At 36.8% G+C, this 18,841-nt stretch overlaps 1 protein-coding gene across 1 annotated transcript in view; it reads left to right on the forward strand.

The window, feature by feature from the left end:
* Positions 1-18,841, forward strand: part of LOC137622233 (sodium channel protein para-like) — a 118,104-nt gene that overhangs the window by 89,037 nt on the left and 10,226 nt on the right. The window contains 7 exon segments of the mRNA XM_068352727.1: positions 2,384-2,529; positions 3,112-3,411; positions 5,792-5,914; positions 8,743-8,865; positions 9,269-9,463; positions 9,964-10,101; positions 11,054-11,161. Coding sequence (XP_068208828.1) covers positions 2,384-2,529; positions 3,112-3,411; positions 5,792-5,914; positions 8,743-8,865; positions 9,269-9,463; positions 9,964-10,101; positions 11,054-11,161 — 1,133 coding nt within the window.

Below are 18,841 nucleotides of genomic sequence, written 5' to 3' on the forward strand. Positions count from 1 at the left end.
TTCAGTTAATACACTCCTCGTTCAGTCATCAGCAATATCCAGTGCTGATAACCAGCCTCAGATATGGTTAAGAGAGCAGTGTATTCCTGCTTCCATTGAAGGATATGGCATTCCTGAGGTCACATAGTTCAGGGATATGGTCTGTCCTGTGAAATGCCAAGTTTTCTTTTTTTTCTTTTATCTCTTCACTTTAAAGATCCATTTACTTCTCTTGTGCAAAAACTTTTTCTCTTTTTTTAGGTGGGGGGCGGGGGGGGGGGGGGTTATTGGTTGGGGCCCCTTCAGGGTCAACTGTGTGCAATTATGAAATTTGAGTTTTCTATGAAATACGATTGGAAAGTAATGGAGCCGTTTAATTAAGCCGATATAAAAATAGTTTGGGACATAATGTTGGAAACAGCGATGCCTGTTACACCTCCCTCTGAGGAAGTTCACCCATTCACACCCTTACTGCGCGGAGGATTCCTATGTGTAATCCCGCCCACCACCTCTGCCATCTCTTACTACTCCATCTGTTTGATTACTAGCTAGGAAGTAAGGGTGTGACAGGGTGCACTCCTTTGGAGAGAGGTGTGCCATGAACTCATGTATTCAACTACATAAGTGCATTAGTCTTTACTCAAGGAAGATATGCCTTAAAATCCATGTCTTTATATAATGTTTTTACTAGAATTAGAAAGAACCTGATTACGTTGATTCTATAGTCAAGTTCTCTTAACGAGGCGCATTTGCACAGACTCGCAGCGGTGCCCTTTTAGCTCGGAAAATTTTCCTGATCGCTGATTGGTTAGAATTATCTTATCCAACCAATCAGCGATCAGGAAACTTGCCCTTTTAGCTCGGAAAATTTTCCTGATCGCTGATTGGTTAGAATTATCTTGTCCAACCAATCAGTGATCAGGAAACTTTTCCGAGCTGAAAGGGCACCGCTGCGAGTCATTGCAAAGCTGCCTCACTAAAAAGAATTGACTATAGTTTGTGGTCAGTTTAAAGGATTGGGTGTGTCAAATTAATCAATTCTAGTGTAATTTAAATGATGGTAGGTGCCAGTAATCATTTGAGTTAGCTATAACGCACATTAAATTAGGCAAGCGTTTGTGGTAATGTTAAGATATTTTAATTAGAATATGTAAGGAATTATAGATTTTTTAATTAATGATACTTTAAATTTGTATATGCTTACTTCGACTATATTGATATAGGATTTATATGAAATGCCTCAATAAAAATGAACCCAAAGGAGATAGGTCATTGAAATTATGTTATGAGTTTGTCCTGCTGAAATTATGTTGGTGTTGTATCAATAGTGAATATATTGTGAGATGTTTACATTTCACTTAAAGATCGTTCCTGTATGACTTAATTTTATGACCAGTAAATTATCTTATTAGTTTCTTTATTGAAATCTGAATGAAAATTCAAAATAAAAGTAAAATCTTATTATTAGCTTATCCAAGACTCATGAAGAATATTATTATTGCTAATATTTTAACAATTATATTAACAAAATCTATTATTTGGAAGTTTCACTCATGAATAAGAATGATACTGAATGTCAAATAATTATAGAATAATGTGTGGACAGGGAAACATAATAAACAAAATTATCTATCACTGCTGAAATAAAACAAAAAAGTAGCAAAAATTGAAAAAAGGTGCTTAGTCAGCTTTCTGGGAGACTACTTATACATAGAAAACGGGAAAAGTTCGTTTTCAATAGGCCTTACGTGCACAAGAGAGTTGTTCTTTTATTTTTTCTTCTTCCCATGAGCTCGGATATTTTCATATGCACTTTTAACCCATTGCTAATGTTCCCGCCGCTACTGCTGACACTGCCGCCTCACTGTGAGCTTGGTGATTTTGTGCTTCCGCTAATGCTGACCTTTTGCTTTTTTCCATTCATCTTGTCTTTTCAGCCTCTGGTCCCTGTGACTGGCTGCCCACACCCATGAAGGAACAAGAATCCGGCGATTATGTTGTCACCTCTCGTTCCCAGGAGGCTGACACCCTAGTCTGCTTGTCTGGCCACCATATTATACAACTAGTAAATACAGTAAATTATTCGCATGTTGGCAGCGAGCAGATGGGGACGAGTCCTCTTCCTCCTCTTGCCCCTTTTCTTCCGACACCCCTTCCTTCCCCCTCCACGTTATTCTTCTCCTTCCTCACCTCCTGAAAGATCTATAGGCCCTCTCTGCCCTCATAACCCACTCTTCATATATTTTTTTTTCTTAGTTTTGCCGCCAAAGCTCAAAAACGTTGATGTCCACATCACCCACACGCCTCTCCACAGTGGCTCACGCAAGTTTTACTCATTAAATATGTTCTCAAGTTCTCCAAAGTCCCTAACCTGATGCACTAAAGTTTCCAATTTTCCTTCCAGATTTCCAGGGATCAAGTGGCGAGGAGGAGCTCCTGGATGATGGTACACAAAGGCCGCCAATGATGGACACTGGAAGTGAAATTATCCTGGACTTCCCATCAGACTGCTTCAAGGAAGCTTGCTATGTCAAGTGCCCCTGGCTTCGGGTGAGAATCCTTTAGCCACATGCCTTTTTTTATACAATTTCAAAAGAATGTTAAAAAATACATTGTTTCATAGATGTAATGGATATTTTTGTGTAATGGATATCATTTTAATTTCTGAGATATATCCTGTCATATATTTTTAGACTCGGTTAATTCTATTTCAAAATTTGAGATGGAATCACATAGAATAGACCTTTGCCCTCCCTATAAGATGTGATATGACATAATTATTTGCTGTTTTTGCTAACCATCAATTCTGCAATAGGCTTGTTTTGAAAAATCCTGATTAAAGTTCTCCTATTTCAAAATACTTGAAATTCCTGTATTCTACATAACTTCACTAATGTCTTCAAATGTATTCAATTAATTGATTTGAAACTTTATGGTTTTAGAGTATCTTGAGAAAAATGCTTATTAGCTCATGTTATCTAAAAGTTTGTATCCGACATTTTGTGAAGTGACACATTGTCAAAGCTTGTTAAAAAAAATGTGGTTCACAGACTTATTAGATGTCGCTTATTAAAAATCCCTGGGTATAAAATATGTCTTTGAGGTATGACTCAATTCCCCCTTCTTTTCCAGGGTGATCCTGATTCTCCATTCTGGCAAGGCTGGGGTCACTTGAGATTGAAAACCTACCAACTGATTGAGAACAAGTATTTTGAGACGGCTGTCATCACTATGATTCTTTTGTCCTCCATGGCCTTGGCCTTGGAAGACGTTTACCTAAAGACTCGACCTGTACTTCAAGATGTCCTGTACTATATGGATAGGATCTTCACTGTAATATTCTTCATTGAGATGTTGATCAAGTGGGTGGCCCTTGGATTTGCCAAGTACTTCACCAACGCTTGGTGTTGGCTCGACTTTCTCATTGTCATGGTAGGTGTTTCTGTTTTCAGTTACCATTACTCTTTATATTTACCTTCTGGTTAGCCGGTAGTTATGGCATAGTCATTCATTCGCGACTGTTCGTTATTGATATTTTGACACAAGTTCAAAATCCTAAGACTGAATAAATATTGTTAGAAGACTTCTTTGTCATTTGGTCTAAGATTTACTTATTTTCTTTGTCATTTGGTCTAAGATTTGCTTATTTTCTTTGTCATTTGGTCTAAGATTTACTTATTTTCTTTGTCATTTGGTCTAAGATTTGCTTATTTCAGAGACCCTGTTTAAGTTATTGATAAATCTTTCATCAAAGAATTTGGGACAGGTTCTTCAAAGGTGGTTTTGAATTGTGATATAGTTTAGTCAAAACCAAATTTCTTGTGACTATTTTCAATAATTTCAGGATAAGTCTTACAAGGATACCCAAAAAAATATTCATTATATTTGTGTGTGAAATATCTTTCAACTTGCTATATATAAGTGCATATTATTGTGAAGTACTGTTTAGCACTCTTATTCTATAAACATACTTCACTTGATTTTGGACAACACAGCCTGTCCATTTGTCACTAATTGATACGAATGGGAGAGTTATTTGATAGAAGAAATTTGTTTAAAAATTAATATGAAGATATAATTCCATCCTAAGTTATATGTAATACATGCATGGTAATTGATATTTTATTTTTCATATTCATTATATTGTATATTATATGAGTCAAGTTTTGGAGGGATGTAATATATCCAGAAAGTTAAAATTCCTACAGTAGAACCTATGAAGATCTTACTTGGTGAGCCCACCTTCGTGTGTGACAATGGACAGACCAGGTAAATGTGTTTACTACTATGTTTCTGATTGACGAGTCATTTCCAGATATATCCTGTTGTATGTTCATAATTTACCCTTTCAGAAGTAATTATTTTAGATATAGGAACAGGTCCTCTTTGCATCATCTGGCATCAAAGGTCCCTTTCTCTGAGGTATTTGATTTGTGTTTATTTTTATTTAGAGTGGATGGCCATGAGTTCATTTAATGAAAGAGTCTTATCTCGTGATGTGAAAGGTATAATTGTGGGAAAAAAATGTAAGCCATAATGGTTTCAAGTGCTCATTCACATTGAAGAAAAATTATACTTGATTTGAGTGTATGCTTTGGTAATCCATATCAATATTTGTTTTTTCCTGTTTACGCCTCCTAATAAGCTAGAATTGGTGAATGTTTGAATGAGTTAGATATCACATCTATGTACTGTAGAAATGCAAGAGCATATGCTCAGTCTTATGGTTTAAGTGTTATTACAACTTCACACATCAAAATGTTTGAGATGTAAGTGGATTACATCTTTGTGTAAGTACAAGTACTCAAGTTTAGGGGGACTCTTCAGCCTGTGTCAGTGTTTTGAGTCTGGTCACTGTACTTTGCTAAATTGGTCTTGTAGGTCTCTCTGATTAACCTGGCGGCCATTTGGGCTGGTGCTGACGACATACCAGCCTTCAGATCGATGCGGACATTGCGTGCCTTGAGACCATTAAGAGCTGTCTCAAGATGGGAGGGAATGAGAGTAAGTAGTAACTTCCGGAGGGCTCTCTCTCTCTCTCTCTACTTGAAGCTGCTGGCCATCGCTGTGGTTTTAGAGTTGCCTCAGCATATCTGGATAGTGATGTTCTTGTATAGCTCTCCGTTATCCTTGAAACTCCTTGCCATTTTTTTCCATAACCCAATCCCTCTTGTTACCCCGATGGTCTTCATCACTATTGCAACTGTCTACATTACGCTGCCACCATGACCTGTAAAACGGGAAGAAAGTATAGGGTAAAACAAAGGAAGAGAGTCTCATCCTTGCCCTGTCCCTAAACTGTACTGTGTATGTGTGTGCATATGTGTGTGACTCTGTGTTCATTGAACTGTGTAGCAGAAGTTTTTCATTGTTTCCTGACTACACCATCATTATCCTCAGTTGTTTATTTGTCCATGAAATCCTCTTACCGCTTATCATTTCCATGGTCTTTTCCAAACCTCAGTATTATACTAGTCATGCGTCCTTCCTTTCCATGGTTGAATCCCATTAACTTTAGGCTATCACTATGATTATGCCAAGTTTCCTATCTTGGATCCTGCTAAATGTACTGAGTGTGCCACATGTGAGCGAGCAGCCGACAAGTGTGTGACTATGTTTAACCAATGTCTTTTTCTCTCCCTGTAGTTATGTGATGTTGGACGTTGGTGCTACTGCAGCTGTGCCAAAAATGCCCTTTGTCTTAATTTTTACTAAGTATAACTTCTGTAGCAGGCATCTACTACTTCCTCATTCTTCTTTTTTCCTCTTCCTTCTGTTCCTCTGTGTAACTCGTATGGGCTCTGATTTCCAGGTGTCCTTGATTAACCTTGTGGCAACCCTGGCTGGAGCAGGCAAAATTCAGGCGTTCAAAACGATGCGAACGCTTCGCGCGCTGCGTCCCCTGAGGGCTATGTCCCGTATGCAGGGCATGAGGGTAAGTGCTGCCCTCAGAGCAGCAGCAGCCTAATATCAGAATTAGCAGCTGCACGGCGCATGATTGATTCCTGCTACTGTATCAGGCAGAAAGCTCTTTCCTCAGCTGCGCTGCTCAATACCCAAGAAGATTCTTATTACCAGATAAGTTTAAGAATAAAAAGGACTGTGACAGCGTGGCTGGAGGAGCCCCTCTGCTCTGAGCCCTTGTGAGATTCTGTTTGGAAAGACGGATTGCGTGGAATCTACCAGATGCTGTTGCTTTTTACTCTTAAGGGTAAAGGAGCTTAATTATCTGTGAGGTAAAGGAAATCTTTCCTCTTCCTTATGAGGTGCTGGAAAAAAATTCCTATAAGGCACTTTAGATCTTGCCTTCAGCTTATAGATTAAATGAAAGAACCTCATCTTCCCCCTTTAGGGTAAGCAGAAGTTATAAGGAATTATCTTTCCTTTTCTGGGCAGAACACTGTGATCAGAAATCCAAACAGATTCATGGGCTTCCAGTTCCACAAACCTTTTCATACTAATCAAGGCGATATGCGCAGTCATTGAATAAGAAAAGAGAATACTGTATTTTAGTCGACCCTTCAGGTCATGACGCATGCGCACTGATAGTAAGTCTGCATGGGCACTATCCCATATAATGAGCATGAAGATAGATATAGTCCATTTAATCACCATATTCACTTGTAAGGACAAATTATATCATATTCACTCAATCTTTATAATTATTAGTGATATCACATTCATTCAGAACTGTCAAATTTTGTCACATTGGGCCGTACAGTTTAATTATCATTCACTAAAACTGCCAGGTTGTTTCACATTAACCTCATCTTTGTAAGACTGTCACATTTATCCAAATTGCCAAATTATGTCACCCTTACTTGGACTGCAAGATTATTTTATTCACAACTGCAAACTGGCATTACCTATCTGAACTTATCTGAACTGCATAATGGTACACTATACTTTATATAAATAAAATATATCTCTAATATGCAGTTCTTACAGTTACACACATTTTCCTTGAAAAAAAAAAAAAAAAAGGTTTTCCATTTCTAGTTATCAGCAACATACTACACTTACAGTATGTCGATTTTATCGAGTATTGTTGCCCGTAACAACTCAAATTATTCTTTATATCAATGAGAAATTAAAATTCCTTAGGTAGTGCATTCTTAGTTGGAATGAAATTTGATATTCGTAAGTTTATGAAGTATTTTTCTCTGCATTTGCAAACATGACATTTGAGATGCTCAACTTCCTATTAACCAACTAAAGAAGTCCATCATACTTTTTTTCAATAACTACACAGCTTATTTCTTCTCTGGAATCTGATAATTTCTTGCATGAGCAATAAAGCCATCTTGCACGACCCTGCAATTTACGTAAAACCATTATGTCACTTTATATTATATTGACATTTTGCTTTATTCTTCAGCTTGCATTGTATACTGTAATGAATTTCTTCTTTTATCTTTGTACTGCTTCGATTTCACCTTCTGCACTCGACCTCTTATTTGGTTGTTTTTGTACCAGTTTTGCTTACCCAACCGCCGACCACGGATTAACCCTTTTACCCCCAAAGGACGTACTGGTACGTTTCACAAAAGCCATCCCTTTACCACCATGGACGTACAGGTACGTCCTTGCAAAAAAATGCTATAAAAATTAGTTTTTCATATTTTTTGATAATTTTTTGAGAAAATTCATGCATTTTCCAAGAGAATGAGACCAACCTGACCTCTCTATGACAAAAATTAAGGCTGTTAGAGCAATTTAAAAAAAATATACTGCAAAATGTGCTTGGAAAAAAAAATAACCCCCTGGGGGTTAAGGGTTGGAAATTTCCAAATACCCCGGGGGTAAAAGGGATGTGTAGTTTCACGTACTGTCCCCCAACAACCGTAAGAGCATGTTATTCCTAAGCATTAGTATTCATTCTCGCAATAATAATTTGGAAGAAAGTTATTTGGTGATTATTTCTTAGTAAATAAATAAAGCTTATTTCATTTATTTCATAAACTCATGTATTGTAGTATATCTAATTAATAGGCTTATATGAATTATATATGTTATATGGACTCTGAGAATATTTAAAACACACTAGTTTGGTTGCTACTAATTTCAAATATGTTGACTTTAGCATTGAAGTCAAATTTCATGTGGTATAATATTCTATACTTCAAACAATATCAATAAAGCTCTTTATGTATCAATCTCTCGAATAATCTAGAGTACTGTATTTTTGTAAAATCCAGTTAATATCTATCAAAGTTAAGGCAATCGTAAAAAAACATTAAACACTATCTCACCTGAAAGGTGCCCTGTGTCTTTTAATTATTTCTGCAGATGAAAATACAATAGTGATAAGTAATTTACTCTTTTAAAACTTATCAAGGAATGGCTACTCATTACATTACAGTCCAGTACTTATATTTAAACTCTAGATTATTTTGATTAGGTTAGATCACAATATTCGTCAGCATAATCCATTTGGATTTGTTAACAGCCTGATGAGACATTCTAGCCGTTATTTATTTTCAAGATGACCAGATTAAAGTACTAGTCCTCCTCAAAAGGAATATATTTTATAACAAAAAGTATGGAAATAAGCCTTTTAGATAATCCACTGGTATTTAATGTTAGAAACGTGTAATACATTCATCAATACCAACAGTATTAACAATAAAAGGTTAATGGTGTTACAGTTCTTTTCAAACCATTTAGTAACTTTGACGTTAGCGGTATCATAATGGCATTAACCCTCTAACTGAAAATTGAGGATGGTATGAAATGTTTTAACCCCTTTCTTAAACCCAACAGGTTGTAGTGAACGCCTTGGTAGGAGCTATTCCATCCATCGTAAATGTGTTACTCGTGTGCCTCATCTTCTGGCTCATCTTTGCTATCATGGGCGTGCAGCTTTTCAATGGAAAATATCACAAGGTAAGGAAAAGCCTGTTTGAAAACAATCTTTGATAACTTTCGCCAGAGGTGATCATTTCAAAACGCAACCAGCATTCAGATTGGCCACCGAGTTCATCTTCATGTGTTCAAGAAAGAAGTCTGTGGTTTATTGAAACCTTTGCTGTACTCCTTTAGTTTAGAAAAAAAAAATGAGGAATTTATGAAATCCTCACACAATTTATTTATTTCAAAGTAAAGAAACATATATTATATATGTTGAATCATATATTTTTTTACTGAAATGTAAAGATGGATGTTTACTCCTCCATGAAGCATTTGTTTTTATTCACAGCACAAATACAATAGAGTATGGTAATTGGGCTAAGATTTCTGCGATTTCTTTATTTCAAGCAAAAACCCTAAGTTTGATCTTCTTTTCCAGTGCATGAATGAAGAGGGCATCAGATTGGACGCCGAAGAGATACCCAATAAAGATGCGTGCACATCAGCGAACCTGAGTTGGGAGAACGCGGAAGTACACTTCGATCATGTAGGAATGGCATACCTCGCCCTCTTCCAAGTGGCCACTTGGAAGGGTTGGATTCAGATCATGAATGATGCCATTGACTCCAGAGATGTATGTGTGGGGGGAGGGGGAATATGCCTTAGGCATTTCTCCTGTGGGTTCATTTGTAGAGGTCATTCCTTATGAGACCCTAATCAATTAGTTCTCTGATAATATTAGTCACCATACCTTTGTCATAAATCTTTAGTACAGTAGTAAGGATATTTATGAAATAGCAATTTGTCCTACTTACAATAGTTCATGGTTCACCCACCAGATTATGACCATATGTTAAAGAAGGGTACCAAATGTGGCCCATAACTTGCGTAATTTTGTGTACACTTCATGGTGTAGACTTACTTTAATCTTCCCTAAACTTGAATATTCTGTTTTGTTATAGTTATCTTCCTTTTTGTAATTCTTCCCATACTTCAGAATTTTTTCTCTCATTCTTAATCCTTTCCATGAAATATAATAATTTATCGACTATTACACCTGGTTATCTTCCTCTTTAAAAGTGAAGATACCCTCATTAATCGTAATGATGTTCTTTGCACTTTCTTGCCTTTCAGATTGACATACAACCAATAAGGGAGATCAACATTTATATGTATCTGTACTTCGTCTTTTTCATCATCTTTGGGTCTTTCTTCACATTGAATCTCTTCATTGGTGTCATCATTGACAACTTCAATGAGCAAAAGAAAAAGATAAGTATCCTGGCGTTAATCGTCTTTAGGAAGAGTAATGTATGGTAATCCGATAAGCAAAATGATGGGAGATTGAATATACACGAATTCAGTGGTGTTATTTTAAACTAGTTCATTCAGAGGTCAAATTTAGTATCTCTAGCATTTTAGGAAGAAATTCTAGTCAACGGAGCATAATCATCCGTATGCTTTGCTTCCACAGATTAAAAATTAAGCCTTAAACTGAGAAATTTATTATAGCCATTAAATTTGTTTGGATACCACTCACGTTAACTAATCATTAGTAGATTGCAAATACAAGCATTCCCATTTTTATTTTCTTTGGGTAGGTTTTTATTGGATTAATAACTTTATACTACCACAAGCCTTTACTTCTAGGTAAATCTGTTACACCATTCAGTGTTTTCACCAAGGAACCTTAAGATGGAGTGATATAGTTTATATGGCCACAAATGCTCCATGATGGGCTTCTATCTGTCAAAAATGATGGCGTCTTAACTCAAATTGCAAAAGTTTTATCTAAAAAGAATTGTTTTATAGTTGCAGTTAACTTCAGACATTCGGCTTATATTTACCAAATTTATGTACCTTTACTTTTCTGAAAGCATATATATTTAGTATTTTTGTTTTGCATGGTAACATAAGCTTGTTAATATTTTAAACTTTGAAGGAGCAAATGGTATTCTAGTACTAATATTTTGTGTATAATAATTGTAGATGGATATAGCTTGGAAGTCCTTTAGCATACTATTGTCTGGAATGGTATAACTGAGGCTTAGCTTAACATACTATCATCTTAGGTGTAAAACGCTATCTTCATAAATTATCATCTAGGATGGTGTAACATGGGAGTACCTTTGCATATTGGCATCTGGTATAATATACTGAGGAGCAAGTCTTTAAATAAATGTATTTTTAAATAAGCTAGTGCATTGTGTCTTATGATATCCACGCAGGAGGATCGCTCGAGATGTTCATGACAGACGACCAAAAGAAATACTACGCCGCCATGAAGAAAATGGGCTCAAAGAAACCGCTTAAAGCTATTCCTCGCCCACAGGTATGACCTGCCCATGTCCACTTCCTCATTCCCACCTTGTGTTTGCTGTTGGCTTTTCCTTTCCCATCTTCCCCACCTAAGAAACCCACAAATTTACGTAACCCCTTTCAGCAAACCTGAGGTCAACCCCCTTCGAGCAACCTTGAGGTCTGACCTTTAGTCGCTCCCACTGTGATCGGTCTCCCTCAAATCCTTTTCTTTATAATTGGATTCCTATTGAATCCTTCCTTTTGCTTTGTCTCTTCCCTTCATCCAGGCCATTGCAGATGCTTGGTTCTAACACTGATAAGTGGTCTGGAAACCCACACCCGTCAACCAAAAAGCAAGTTCACCTGTGGCAATGTTGAAATGTTTCAGATAACATAGAGTAGATTTCAGTAAACTTAATCCACACATACCCGAAGATGTTTGTCACTTGGACATTCTTGACATTCTTGTTAGCCTAGAGCTTAGGGTGATACAGTAGACATGTTATAGATACTGTACTTCCTTGTGGATCTTTTATAACTTTTCTGAAAGGGCAACAGACAAACACAAGACCACTGTTCTTGTACGTCTTTTAACTAACCTCATCCTGGCATCAAAGTGGGTGTCAGGTGTGCAGATGTTTGGCCAGTCTCATTTTTTTTCTTAAATGTTTAAGTAGCTTTTGTGAGGATGGGACTGAGAGGAGAATGACTGCTCCCTGCACTCCTGTTTCAGGGTGTCTGAATGTTTGTAGATGTAGTACGATGAACAGTAAAAGATGTGAGATTAGAAGTATGTTTTTGAATAAAAATGAAAAATGTATTATCCTTATGCAAGACAGACAAGACAAAGATAAAAGGGAAGGGTGAGGTGATATTGGTGAAGTGGGAGGTTAAATGTCAGAGAATAAATTTGGGAAGAGTAACGTAGGGTGTGGCTTTATTGTTGAGTGAATGGATGACAGGTAAAGTAGTGGAATGGAAGGTGTCATCATCTACATTATTGTGGTTAAAGGTGAAGTTGGGTAAGGAATGTTTGGCTTTTGTTAGTGCGTATGGGCCAGGTTGTGAGAAAAGTGAAGAGCAAAATGGATTTTGGAATGAGTTAACTAGGTATGTATAAGGACTTGGTAGATGTGTGGGCAAACTTAAATGCCAGAGATGGTGCTGGAGAGGTAGAAGGTGTCATTGGGAAGTATGGTGTACAGGTGAAAATGAGAGTGGTGAGAGACTAATAGATATGTGTTGTGAACAAGTGTCTGAGGAGTATGGCAGGTGTATCTCGATTGAATAGAATAAGGAACGAAGTATTAAGGGTGAGAACTGGTGTGAGGAAGGATTTAATAACTTAAGAAGATACAGTAATAACTGCGGGAGTTGATGGGAGATGTGCAAAAGGAAGGCCAAGGTTTGGGTGGGTAGATGGAGTGAAGAAAGCCCTAAAGGATTGGAAGATAGATGTGAGAGAAGTAAAAGAGCGTGGTAGGAATAGAAATGGATGGCGAGCAATTGTGACGCAGTTTCTATAGGCCCTGCTGCTACCTCATGTCACCTTGACCGAGTAGCGGCACTACCCCTGGGGAGTCAGCATATGAAGCTTCATTTGTGGTGGAAGATAGGGGAGGGTGGGCTGTACCAACCAAACTCGGCTGAGTCCCTCTTCAGGAAAGGAGGAACGATGAGGAAAAATCCCCTTTGGTTTCTTTTGGATGTTGGCTACCTCCCAAAACCAGGGGGAGGGAAGTGCCATGGTAGATAGCATATGTGTGGCAACCTTTACAGCACCTTGTATTGATTGTAGCCTTTTATGATTTTAAGACGATGTATCATCATTTACTCTCACTTTCATTCATATTCCTCATGCATTTCATTGCATTTTTCAATATACTTCTTTCTTTACTCATTTCTTTGCTCAAAATTTGACAATCCTGCAGCAGAACTAGGACTTGAATATCTGCAGCATGCAATTTTCAGACTAATACGGAATTAAAATTCTAAAGATATTAATTCACTCTCATACTATAGCTGAATCAAATTACAATTTATACAGTACAATACTATTACCTTATTAGATATTCTCTCTCTCTCTCTGACGTTGTCTTACAAATACGTGACATCGGCTGTTTGAATTTATCTTGTATGTACCCTGTATTTGCTTAATGTTTCATAAAGGTGTACATCTTTCATGTTAATAATATCATTCATTCAAGTCTGCATAATCTATTTTTCATCTTCTGTAACTGTTTTCACTTGAACATCTGCCTGTTTTTAGCTTCAGGGCACCTGTATCCAGCTTCACCTCACTTGTCTTTCTCATATAAACCTATCATTATCTTAAAACCCTAAAACATCTTGCATCTCTACATCAACTTGCATTCACTTTCCATAACTTTCTTCTTGAAAACAATCTTTTTCAAAATGAAATTTCACTTGAACCTGTTTTCATCTTCACGTCACTGCAACCCATCATCACCCTACTAATCTTTCAGATTTTTTACCAGTATTTCCAGGCTTGTCTGATGCATTGTCTGTTATCTTCTCGAGCTTATAGGTTCAGGAAAAAAAAAAAATAATGAGCACAAGAGCTTGTATTCACTTGCTTTCCAATTGAATAATATCCGTACCAATTTAGTAGTGACCATGTCTGTGGTATCCCTTTTAGCCTGTTCCAACCAATATCCTGTACTATCCTTGTGTAATCCTGTATGATGGCATAGTCAATATCTCACAACACGTTATTCCATTTAGACCCTCCTTATCTGGTTACAAAATTGAATGGAACTGATATGTACATTAGTGACTCAATCAACTACAGTACATGAAATTGACATAAATTAACACTTGAGCTAGGTTTATAACATCATATGAGTGGTTTTTTTTTTTCTTTTGCCACGGAGAAGATGACACCAGAACAAAAATTAATGCTCGGCTCATTCCCGTGCCTATTTCTTACATGTTTCTTTCTTCACATTTCTTAATATAACATATTCTAATTTTTTTCATATATTGCATTACATACTGCATAATATAATTTTAGATTTTGTTTGTATCCTATAAGCATTTTGTGCATATTTTGAATGGATTTATGGTATTTAGGGCAAAAGCCCAAGCACTAGGGCCAAGAAGGCCATTCAGTGCTATTGCATGGAATCATTCATATGTTAGATTTTAAAATCTAAAGTGCAACTTTTATTTTTTTTTGAACATTGAAGACCTCAGTCTTATGATTACGTACTAGTCTTTACTTTAATACGCTTAACTTCCAGAGTTGTCAGTATTTCAAAAGTAATTTAACTTATAAGTTCTGGAATTTTACATACCTTTTTTATGGTACTTTATACAAACTAGGAAATATATTGCTATAATAATGTAATCTAATAAGATCTCTAAAGTAATTTCATCACATTTCTTCCTCATTACCTTCCAAAACTTTCTATGACTTAAAACACCTTGAAGAACACCCATACTGCATAGGATGTTGATCACAATTCATATTTGTTCCCACAAGCACTCAAAGTCACAAACCGTTGTTGTTGCTGTCGATCGCAATTCATGTGTGTTCTCACAAGCACTCTGAAGTCCTAAGCTGTTGTTATTGTTCATCATAATTTGTATTTTTTTTCCCACAAGTACTCCAAGTCACTAGTTTTTTTGCATTTCATATTTGTGCCCTAAAGCCATTAATGTCAGTAGTCACCACTCTGTCAACAGCTAGTAATGTTTCAGCCACTAGAATTCATATTTGTTTGCACCAGCACTCCAAGTAAACATTCAATAATCTTTCAGCAGCCAAGTCTACTATTTCAGCTAAGAGTACCATGCGCTTGATCTGCTACTGATAACAAAGACATTTTATTTCAGTGTTCCACTTCTTTTCCAGTACTCTGGCACATCCCAAAAACATTACCTCCATTATATTTCCTGTCACTTACTGGCCACAGATTTTAATTTTCTTGAGACCTCAATCTCAATCCAATAACCATTGAACATACTAATCTGCCTGGTGTTTCAAACAACAAATATTTACTCATCCCTGTGCCATGACCTTCCTTATTATATGGTTCATGTCGTCTTCCCTTGTCAACCAAGTCACCTTGTTCATTCTTGCCCAAGTCACATTGCCCCTTTGCCACCCACACCACCAAGCTCCTTTTCGAACAAGTAATTTTGCCCATTTTACATTTTCTCTTGCCACCCACATTACCAAATCCTTCTCTTACCTTACTCAATGCCATCAACCTGATCTTTTCACCATCATTACCTTTCCCGAGTGAACCATGTTACCTTTCCACAATGATTGTACCTTATTCCCATCAGATAGCTTCTGAAATCAACAGAAGTGGAAGACCTGAACCTCACTCAATCCGTTTTTCCACGAAGTTGTTGCCGGTGTGTGATAGGAGATGCTTCACCCTCACCTCTTCAACTCAGTGTCCAAAACCCTCGCAAATATCACGCTCTGCCCTCGCCTGCTTATAGCCAAGATATATCACTGCCAAGTACCAGTTATATATCTCGAGAAACCAACCAGATGACAAAGAGACTGGTCATTATAGCCCAATGGTTACCTACACAGAAATCCAAAATATACCTACGTGCATACCTTCTGAAAGATATAAAAGAAAAAAGAAGACTTTTTGAACTAATTTTGGATTAAATGGTGTGACGCAACTTCCCCAATATACAGTATATCTATACACCTTCAAAAGACCAATTTTGCACTTCACATACCAATTACCAAAAGGATGCAACATTGCATCCTCCAGTTGATCTGAATACAATCGCTGACAACACAATTTTTTCTTTACAAATAAGACCAATTTCATGTTTTAGTAACTACTTTTCCAACTGGGTGTTAGGTGGTTAGGAGCATTTATATCTTATTTAGTTAGGATAAATTTGCTTTATATAGCTAGTTTCAGTTTATTACCTAGATAGGCAATTACGATTAGATAATGTATAGATTAATATAAAGGGTGACTAGTCTATGAAACAATTGACACGAGTGGTTAATTACAGTTTTATAATCTTTTTCAAGTGAAGTATTAACTGCTGTTTTGATAAGCCATCCCAGGTGTCATACCTCCTTGCCTTGCCTCAGTAACTGACTACATATTTAGCATTCCTTGTCCTTGGAAATTTGCTCCAATCTCAATACAATGGCCTTCCATACTCTTGGTTTTAAGTCCATTGCTTAAGGGTACAACCAAGTACAGTACTCTTCCCTTCCCTTTTTTTCAAAAGGTGTCACTTCTGTTGACGTTTGGTAGAGATGCATTAGAGCAAGAAGGTAGTCATTCATAAATTTATAGTTTGGACTGTTGGCGTGTGTAACATTTACTGCACGTTAAAATAGTCAGGGAGTTGCTGACATTTAGGTCAATAGGCATAGCCTACATCCCACCAGTTAGTTGGTTAATTCCAACCAGTTAGGTGGCTACATCCGACCAGTTAGGTGGCTACTTTCGCAGTTAGGTGGCTACTTCCAACCAGTTAGGTGGCTACATCTGACCAGTTATTTGGCTACTTCCGACCAGTTAGGTGGCTACGTCCAACCAGTTAGGTGGCTACATCTGACCAGTTAGGTGGCTACTTCCGACCAGTTAGATGGCTACAACCAACCAGTTAGGTGGCTACATCCGACCAGTTAGGTGGCTACATGCGACCAGTTAGGTGGCTACAACCGACCAGTTAGGTGGCTACTTCCGACCAGTTAGGTGGCTATATCTGACCAGTTATTTGGCTACTTCCGACCAGTTAGGTGGCTACATCCGACCAGTTAGGTGGCTACTTCCGACCAGTTAGGTGGCTACTTCCGACCAGTTAGGTGGCTACTTCCGACCAGTTAGGTGGCTACAACCGACCAGTTAGGTGGCTTGTCACAAGCAACTCACCTGTTAGGTGCCTTGTCACAACCAAGTCTCATGCACTTAAGGCAGTTAGAAAGCATGGAATAGAAAAAAAGAACTACAATATTAAACATTTTGTGTTTTTACAAGCTTTCACATTTGCTAACTTGAATATATATTGAAGACTCTTTGCCATATTACAACTTAAATTGCTTCATAATTAATGGAAAATAAAGCTTCAATTGCTAATTTTCATAAGCTTTGTGTACAGTTCCAGTTTTATCAGCTCTTGAGCACTGCAACCTTTTCTCAACAAATCAGTTCCGCGAACTCATTCGTGCGTAAAGTTCATATTGAATATTTTTATAGAATAAAAGTTTAAATAATATTTTTCCATCTAATAAATCTAAATAAGTCAAAAGTATTTTTAATTAAACTGTGATTATAAATACACTAATAAAAAACTTGAAAGAAATGGTAGTTTATAAATCTTTTCATTAGTTCATCATGTATTAAAAATGTGATAATTAAACCTCATAAACATATATTTAATCAAAATAAAACCTCTTAATTCATATAACTATATTCTAGCTGATTATGTTATGACTGATCACTAATGATAAAAACTAAGAAACTAATTAAAGCAATTATATAGTTAAAACATAAAATTTTCATCATTGAGAAAAGGTAGCATCATGGGTATAATGCTTGATCTTTGCTATTCAGAATGCAAAAAAAAAGAACACACACATACAGCTTTTATGAAAGAAAACATACAACTTAATATACCATGTATGTATGCCAATGCATGACTGTCCTGTACGTCAGGAGACTATCATTTATGTGTGAATACAGGTATGAGTCATCACGTGTGTTTGGTACTCATCATACTGTATGAGCATACTGTAAGTTATCCCTTGGAAAATTGTGTATCTTCATTCTCTGGTTATCCACGCTCCATATCTTGACTTAATACAGCTATCCCCTGCCCAATGCAGTTTTTGCTGTGTGGTAAGTAGCCAAGTGGAGGAAGATGGAGTCTCGCCTTGGATTTTAGTTTGATATTAAAAACGGTAACACAAGGTGTGACGCAGCATTCAAATAGTACTGTGCATCTATTTGTGGTCTGAGGTGATTTCTGATTTGCAGATCAATCCGCCATTTTAACCAGAAGAGAAGGATACCTTAAGAGTTGTGCGATTGCCACTAATGAAAAGCATACCACACAACTACGAAATGGATCTGCAGTATAAGGAATCATGGTCAACAAATAATAATTTGACGATACCTTTGAAATAACCGGAATTCATGATTGCTGACAGTAGTGAAAATATTAGTTTAATTCTGGCTTGCATAACACATGCAAGGGTAACTTCTTGTAGTTGTGTGTATAACAGGATTATCATGGCTAAAAATAGCCTAAATAATCACGAAATTCTCGCATACGAAAATAAAGTTTACCACATTGATGTCGTGCCCTTGATGATATTTGTCGATATTTAATGTATATAGCCAACATTAACTCTCTCGATTTGGATTGACTCAAGGATGGAACACAACATTTCTGAAACTACAATCAAAAGTTAATAATGGAGAAATACTACTTCACAACCGACTTCATGAATGTTACTTTTAATTATACAATAAATAATTCACCTGCCAGCATCTTTAAGATTCTGAGATCAGTTCAACACAACTGTATTGAATTGAATATAAAATTTAGGCCTTAAGCCAAGCACTGGTTCAACACAACTGGACAGTGGAAGGTCTGCATTTGTTATCATATATTTCAACATTTAATTAAAGCAATTGTTCCTTGGTAAGACCTATGAATTTCAAAAGAATATTTTCCTGACCCACCTCTT

The sequence above is a fragment of the Palaemon carinicauda genome, chromosome 29 (assembly GCF_036898095.1).
Source record: "Palaemon carinicauda isolate YSFRI2023 chromosome 29, ASM3689809v2, whole genome shotgun sequence".
Taxonomy (NCBI): domain Eukaryota; kingdom Metazoa; phylum Arthropoda; class Malacostraca; order Decapoda; family Palaemonidae; genus Palaemon; species Palaemon carinicauda.